This window comes from Schistocerca americana, chromosome X (assembly GCF_021461395.2).
Source record: "Schistocerca americana isolate TAMUIC-IGC-003095 chromosome X, iqSchAmer2.1, whole genome shotgun sequence".
NCBI classification, from domain to species: Eukaryota; Metazoa; Arthropoda; class Insecta; order Orthoptera; family Acrididae; genus Schistocerca; species Schistocerca americana.
The window spans coordinates 266,353,990-266,362,192 of NC_060130.1; the positions used below are offsets into that span (position 1 = coordinate 266,353,990).

The 8,203-nt window shown below is 41.5% G+C and overlaps 1 protein-coding gene across 1 annotated transcript; it reads right to left on the reverse strand.

Annotated features, from left to right (window-relative positions):
* Positions 1–6,910: 6,910 nt before the first annotated feature.
* On the reverse strand, positions 6,911–7,606 carry LOC124555958. The gene has a single exon (XM_047130006.1). The coding sequence runs from the start codon at positions 7,604–7,606 to the stop codon at positions 6,911–6,913; it is 696 nt and encodes a 231-aa protein (XP_046985962.1).
* Between the last annotated feature and the right edge of the window lie 597 nt (positions 7,607–8,203).

Below are 8,203 nucleotides of genomic sequence, written 5' to 3' on the forward strand. Positions count from 1 at the left end.
CCATATTTGCGTTTTTCCTATATTTGAGTTTTTCCCATATTTGCGCCTTACCCAGATTATCGTTTTTCCATTTTATCGTTTTACCCATATTTGCGTTTTTGTCACATTTGCGTTTTTGTCATATTTGCGTGTTTCCCATAATAGCGGTTTTCCCAAAATTGCGTTTTTCACATAATTGCGTTTTTCCCATAATTGCTTTTTTCCCATAAATGCGTTTTCCAACATTTGCGTTTTTCCCATATTTGCGTTTGTCCAATATTTGCGTTTTTCCCATATTTGCGTTTTTCCCATATTTGCGTTTATCCCATATTTGCGTTTTTCCCATATTTGCGATTTTCCAATATTTGCGTTTTTCCCATATTTGCGTTTTTCCCATATTTGCGTTTTTCCCATATTTGCGTTTTTCCCACATTTGCGTGTTTCCCACATTTGCGTGTTTCCCACATTTGCGTGTTTCCCACATTTGCGTGTTTCCCACATTTGCGTGTTTCCCACATTTGCGTGTTTCCCACATTTGCGTGTTTCCCACATTTGCGTGTTTCCCACATTTGCGTGTTTCCCACATTTGCGTGTTTCCCACATTTGCGTGTTTCCCACATTTGCGTGTTTCCCACATTTGCGTTTTTCCCACATTTGCGTGTTTCCCACATTTGCGTTTTTCCCACATTTGCGTTTTTCCCACATTTGCGTTTTTCCCACATTTGCGTTTTTCCCACATTTGCGTCTCTCCCATATTTGCGTCTCTCCCATATTTGCGTCTCTCCCACGTTTGCGGTTCTCCCACGTTTGCAGTTCTCCCTCGTTTGCGTTTTTCCCACATTTGCGTCTCTCCCACATTTGCGTCTTTCCCACATTTGCGTCATTCCCACATTTGCGTCTTTCCAACATTTTGCGAACCCGTGATACCGACTGTCCTACCAACCGATACTTGCCTGTTGTCAAGTTGAGCCACAAGTTTTCTCGTCCCATATTTGCGTTTTCCCATATTTGCGTTTTTCCCATATTTGCTTTTTTCCCATATTTGCGTTTTTCCCATATTTGCGTTTTTCCCATATTTGCGTTTTTCCCATATTTGCGTTTTTATCATATTTGCGTTTTCGTCATATTTGCGTTTTTCCCATATTTGCGTTTTTCCCATATTTGCGTTGTCCCATATTTGCGATTGCCTCATATTTGCGTTTTTCCCATATTTGCGTTTTTTCCATATTTTCGTTTTTCCCATATTTGCGTTTTTTCCATATTTGCGTTTTTCCAATATTGTTGTTTTTCCCAAATTTGCGTTTTTCCGAAATTTGCGTTTTTCCCCAATTTTCGTTTTTCCCAAAATTGCGTTTCCCACAAATGGCTCTGAGCACTATTGGACTCAACTGCTGTGGTCATAAGTCCCCTAGAACTAACTAACCTTAGGACATCACACACATCCATGCCCGAGGCAGGATTCGAACCTGCGACCGTAGCGGTCGTGCGGTTCCAGACTGTAGCGCCTTTAACCGCTCGGCCACTCCGGCCGGCCCGTTTCCCACATTTGCGTCTTTCCCACATTTGGGTCTTTCCCACATTTGCGTCTTTCCCACACTTGCGTCTTGCCACATTTGCATCTTTCCCACATTTGCGTCTTTCCCACATTTGCCTCTTTCCCACATTTGCGTCTTTCCCACATTTGCGTCTTTCCCACATTTGCGTCTTTCCCACATTTGCGTCTTTCCCACATTTGCGTTTTTCCCATATTTGCGTTTTTCCCACATTTGCGTGTTTCCCACATTTGCGTCTTTCCCACATTTGCGTCTTACCCACATTTGTGTCTTTGCCACATTTTGCGAACCCTTGATGCAGACTGTCCTACCGACCGATTTGTTTTCTTGTCCCATATTTGCGTTTTCCCATACTTGCGTTTTTCCCATTTTTGCGTTTCTCCCACATATGAGTTTCTCCCGTATTTGCGTTTCCCCCATATTTGCGTTACTCCCATATTTGCGTTTCCCCCATATTTGCGCTTCCCCCACACTTGCGTTTTTCCCACATTTGCGTTTTTATCATATTTGGGTTTTTGCCATATTTATGTTTTAACTACATTTCCGTTTTTCCCATATTTGCGTTGTTCCCATATTTGCGATTTTCTCATATTTGCGTTTCTCCCATATTTGCGTTTTCCCCATATTTGTGTCTTAACTACATTTCCGTTTTTCCCATATTTGCGTTTTTCCTATATTTGCATTCTTCCCATATTTGCGTTTTTCCCATATTTGCGTTTCTCCCATATTTGCGTTTCTGCCATATTTGCAGTTCTCCCACGTTTGCGGTTCTCCCACATTTGCGGTTCTCCCACGTTTGCGGTTCTCGCACGTTTGCGTATCTCCCACGTTTGCGGTTCTCCCACGTTTGCGGTTCTCCCGCGTTTGCGGTTGTCCCACGTTTGCGGTTCTCCCGCGTTTGCGGTTGTCCCACGTTTGCGTTTTTCCCACGTTTGCGTTTTTCCCACGTTTGCGTTATTCCCACAATTGCGTTTTTTACACATTTGCGTTTTTCCCACGTTTGCGTTTTTTCAACGTTTGCGGTTTTCCCATGTTTGCGTTTTTCCCATGTTTGCGTTTTTCGCACGTTTGCGTTTTTCCCACGTTTGCGTTTTTCCCACGTTTACGTTTTTCCCACGTTTACGTTTTTCCCACGTTTACGTTTTTCCCACGTTTACGTTTTTCCCACGTTTACGTTTTTCCCACGTTTGCGTTTTTCCCACATTTGCGTTTGTCCCATATTTGCGTTTGTCCCATATTTGCGTTTTTCCCACATTTGCGTTTTTCAAATGTTTTCGTTTTTCCCAAATTTGCGTTTTTCCTATATTTGCGTTTTTCCCATGTTTGCGGTATCCCATATTTGCGTTTTCCCATATTTGCGTTCTTCCCTTATTTGCAGTTTCCCATAGTTGGGCTTTGCTATATTTGCGTTTTTCCCATTTTTGCGTCTTTCCCACATTTGCGTCTTTCCCACATTTGCGTCTTTCCCACATTTGCGTCTTTCCCACATTTGCGTCTTTCCCACATTTGCGTCTTCCCACATTTGCGTCTTTCCCACATTTGCGTCTTTCCCACATTTGCGTCTTTCCCACATTTGCGTCTTTCCCACATTTGCGTCTTTCCCACATTTGCGTCTTTCCCACATTTGCGTCTTTCCCACATTTGCGTCTTTCCCACATTTGCGTCTTTCCCACATTTGCGTCTTTCCCACATTTGCGTCTTTCCCACATTTGCGTCTTTCCCACATTTGCGTCTTTCCCACATTGGCGTCTTACCCACATTTTGCGAACCCTTGATGCAGACTGTCCTACCGACCGATTCTAGCCTGTTGTCAAGTTGAGCCACAAGTTTTCTTGTCCCATATTTGCGTTTTCCCATACTTCCGTTTTCCCATATTTGCGTTGTTCCCATATTTGTGTTTTTCCCTTGTTGGCCTTTTTCCCATATTTGCCTTTTTCACATATTTGCCTTTTCCCCATATTTGCCTGTTCCCCGTATTTGCCTTTTCCCCATATTTGCCTTTTCCCGTATTTGCCTTTTCCCCATATTTGCCTTTTCCCCATATTTGCCTTTTCCCCGTATTTGCCTTTTCCCCATATTTGCCTTTTCCCCATATTTGCCTTTTCCCCATATTTGCCTTTTCCCCATATTTGCCTTTTTCCCATATTTGCCTTTTTCCCATATTTGCCTTATGCCCATATTTGCCTTATGCCCATATTTGCTTTTTTCCCGTATTTGCCTTATTCCCATACTTGCATTTCTCCCATACTTGCATTTCTCGCATATTTGCGTTTCTAGCATATTTGCGTTTCTAGCATATTTGCGTTTCTCCCATATTTGCGTTTCTCCAATATTTGCGTTTCTCCAATATTTCCGTTTTCCCATAGTTGCGTTTTTCCCATATTTACGCTGTCCCATATTTGCACTTTCCCATATTTTTGCTTTCCCATATTTGCGTTTTTCCCATATTTGCGTTTTTCCCATATTTGCGTTTTTCTCATATTTTCGATTTTCTCATATTTGCGTTTCTCCCATATTTGCGTTTTCCCCATATTTGTGTCTTAACTACATTTCCGTTTTTCCCACATTTGCGTTTTTCCTATATTTGCGTTCTTCCCATATTTGCGTTTTTCCCATATTTGCGGTTTCCCCATATTTGCGGTTTCCCCATATTTGCGGTTTTCCCATATTTACGTTTTCCCATATTTGCATTTTTCACATATTTGCGTTTTTCCCATATTTGCGTTTTTCCCATAATTACGTTTTTCCCATTATTGCGTTTTTCCCATAAATGCGTTTGTTCCATAATTGCGTTTGTTCCATAATTGCGTTTTTCCCATAATTGCGTTTTTCCCATAATTGCGTTTTTCCCATAATTGCGTTTTTCCCATATTTGGGTTTTTCCCATATTTGCGTTTTTCCCATTTTTGCCTTTCACCCATATTTGCGTTTTTCCAATAATTGCGTTTTTCCAATAATTGCGTTTTTCCCATATTTGCGTTTTTTCCATATTTGCGTTTTTCCCATAATTGCGTTTTTCCCATAATTGCGTTTTTCCCATAATTGCGTTTTTCCCATAATTGCGTTTATCCCATAATTGCGTTTTTCCCATATTTGCGTTTTTCCCATAATTGCGTTTTTCCCATAATTGCGTTTTTCCCACAATTGCGTTTTTCCCATGATTGCGTTTCTCCCATAATTGCGTTTCTCCCATATTTGCATTTGTCCCATATTTGCGTTTCCCCCATATTTGCGTCTCTCCCATATTTGCGTCTCTCCCGTATTTGCGTCTCTCCCGTATTTGCGTTTCTCCCGTATTTGCGTTTCTCCCGTATTTGCGGTTCTCCCACATTTGCGGTTCTCCCACATTTGCGGTTCTCCCACATTTGCGGTTCTCCCACATTTGCGGTTCTCCCATAATTGCGGTTCACCCATATTTGCGTTTCTCCCATACTTGCGTTTCTCCCATATTTGCGTTTCTCCGATATTTTCGTTTCTCCCATATCTGCTTGTCTCCCATATTTGCGTTTCTCCCATATATGCGGTGCTCCCATAATTGCGGTTCTCCCATATTTGCGGTTCTCCCATATTTGTGGTTCTCCCATATTTGCGTTTCTCCCATATTTGCGTTTCTCCCATATTTGCGTTTCTCCCACATTTGCGTTTCTCCCACATTTGCGTTTCTCCCACATTTGCGTTTCTCCCACATTTGCGTTTCTCCCACGTTTGCGGTTCTCCCACGTTTGCAGTTCTCCCACGTTTGCGGTTCTCCCACGTTTGCGGTTCTCCCACGTTTGCGGTTCTCCCACGTTTGCGGTTCTCCCACGCTTGCGGTTCTCCCACGCTTGCGGTTCTCCCACGTTTGCGGTTCTCCCACGTTTGCGGTTCTCCCACGTTTGCGGTTCTCCCACGTTTGCGGTTCTCCCACGTTTGCGGTTCTCCCACGTTTGCGTTTTTCCCACGTTTGCGTTTTTCCCACGTTTGCGTTTTTCCCACGTTTGCGTTTTTCCCACGTTTGCGTTTTTCCCACGTTTGCGTTTTTCCCACATTTGCGTTTTTCCCACGTTTGCGTTTTTCCCACATTTGCGTTTTTCCCACGTTTGAGTTTTTTCCACGTTTGCGTTTTTCCAACGTTTGTGTATTTCCCACATTTGCGTTTATGCCACGTTTGCGTTTTTGCCACGTTTGCGTTTGTCCCACATTTGCGTTTGTCCCACATTTGCGTTTGTGCCATATTTGCGTTTGTCCCATATTTGCGTTTGTCCCGTATTTGCGTTTGTCTCGTATTTGCGTTTGTCCCGTATTTGCGTTTGTCCCGTATTTGCGTTTGTCCCATATCTGCGTTTGTCCCATATTTGTGATTGTCCCATATTTGGGATTGTCCCATATTTGCCTTTTTCCCATATTTGCGTCTTTCCCATATTTGCGTCTTTTCCATATTAACGTTTTTCTAATATTTGGGTTTTTCCCATACTTGCGTTTGTCCCATTTTTGTGTTTTTCCCATTTTTGTGTTTTTCCCATATTTGCGTTTGTCCCATATTTGCGTTTGTCCCATATTTGCATTTTTCCCATACTTGCGTTTTTCCCATACTTGCGTTTTTATCATATTTGCGTTTTTCCCATATTTGTGTTTCAACTACATTTCCGTTTTTCCTATATCTGCGTTTTTCCCATATTTGCATTTTTCCCATATTTGCGTTATTCCCATATTTGCGTTATTCCCATATTTGCGTTATTCCCATATTTGCGTTTTTCCCATATTTGCGTTTTTCAAATGTTTTCGTTTTTCCCAAATTTGCGTTTTTCCGAAATTTGCGATTTTCCTATATTTGCGTTTTTCCCATATTTGCGTTTGTCCCATATTTGGGATTGTCCCTTATTTGCGTTTTTCCCATATTTGCGTCTTTCCCATATTTGCGTCTTTCCCATATTAGCGTTCTTCTAATATTTGCGTTTTTCCCATAATTGCGTTTCTCCCATAATTGCGTTTCTCCCATAATTGCATTTCTCCCATAATTGCGTTTCTCCCATATTTGCGTTTCTCCCATATTTGCGTTTTTCCCATATTAGCGTTTTTATCATATTTGCGTTTTCCCCATATTTGTGTTTTAACTACATTTCCGTTTTTCCCATTTTTGCGTTTCTCCAATATTTCTGTTTCTCCCATATTTGCGTTTCTCCTATATTTGCGTTTCCCCCATATTTGCGTCTCCCCCACACTTGCGTTTTTCCCACATTTGCGTTTTTATCATATTTGGGTTTTTCCCATATTTGTGTTTTAACTACATTTCCGTTTTTCCCATATTTGCGTTTTTCCCATGTTTGCGTTATCCCATATTTGTGTTTTCCCATATTTGCGTTCTTCCCTTATTTGCAGTTTCCCATATTTCCGCTTTGCTATATTTGCGTTTTTCCCATATTTGCGTTTTTCCCATATTTGCGTTTTTCCCATATATGCGTTTTTCCCATATTTGCGTTTTTCCCATATTGGCGTCTTTCCCATATTGGCGTCTTTCCCATATTGGCGTCTTTCCCATATTGGCGTCTTTCCCATATTGGCGTCTTTCCCATATTGGCGTCTTTCCCATATTGGCGTCTTTCCCATATTGGCGTCTTTCCCATATTGGCGTCTTTCCCATATTGGCGTCTTTCCCATATTGGCGTCTTTCCCATATTGGCGTTTTCCCATATTGGCGTTTTCCCATATTGGCGTTTTCCCATATTGGCGTTTTCCCATATTGGCGTTTTCCCATATTGGCGTTTTCCCATATTTGCGTTTTTCCCACATTTGCATTTTTCCCACATTTGCCTTTTTCCCATATTTGATTTTTTCCCCTTATTTGCCTTCTTCCCATATTTGCCTTCTTCCCATATTTGCCTTTCTCCCATATTTGCCTTCTTCCCATATTTGCCTTCTTCCCATATTTGCCTTCTTCCCATATTTGCCTTCTTCCCATATTTGCCTTCTTCCCATATTTGCCTTCTTCCCATATTTGCCTTCTTCCCATATTTGCCTTCTTCCCATATTTGCCTTTTTCCCATATTTGCCTTTTCCCCATATTTGCCTTTTTCCCATATTTGCCTTATGCCCATATTTGCTTTTTTCCATATTTACCTTATTCCCATAGTTGCGTTTCTCCCATATCTGCGTTTCTCCCATATCTGCGTTTCTCCCATATCTGCGTTTCTCCCATATCTGCGTTTCTCCCATATCTGCGTTTCTCCCATATTTGTGTTTCTCCCATATTTGCGTTTCTTCAATATTTGCATTTCTCCAATTTTTGCGTTTCTCCAATATTTGCGTTTCTCCAGTATTTGCATTTCTCCAATATTTCCGTTTTCCCATATTTTCGTTTTTCCCATTTTTGCGTTTTCATCATAATTGTCTTAACTACATTTCCATTTTTCCGATATTTGCGTTTTTCCCATATTTGCGTTAGTCCCAAATTTGCGTTATTCCCATATTTGCGTTTCTCCCATATTTGCGTTTCTCCCATATTTGCGTTTCCCCCCTATTTGTGTCTCTCCCATATTTGCGTCTCTCCCGTATTAGCGTTTCTCCCATATTTGTAATTTTCCATATTTGCGTTCTACCCACAATTGCGTTCTTCACACAATTGCGTTCTTCACACAATTGCGTTCTTCCCACAATTGCGTTCTTCCCACAATTGCGTTCTTCCCACATTTGCG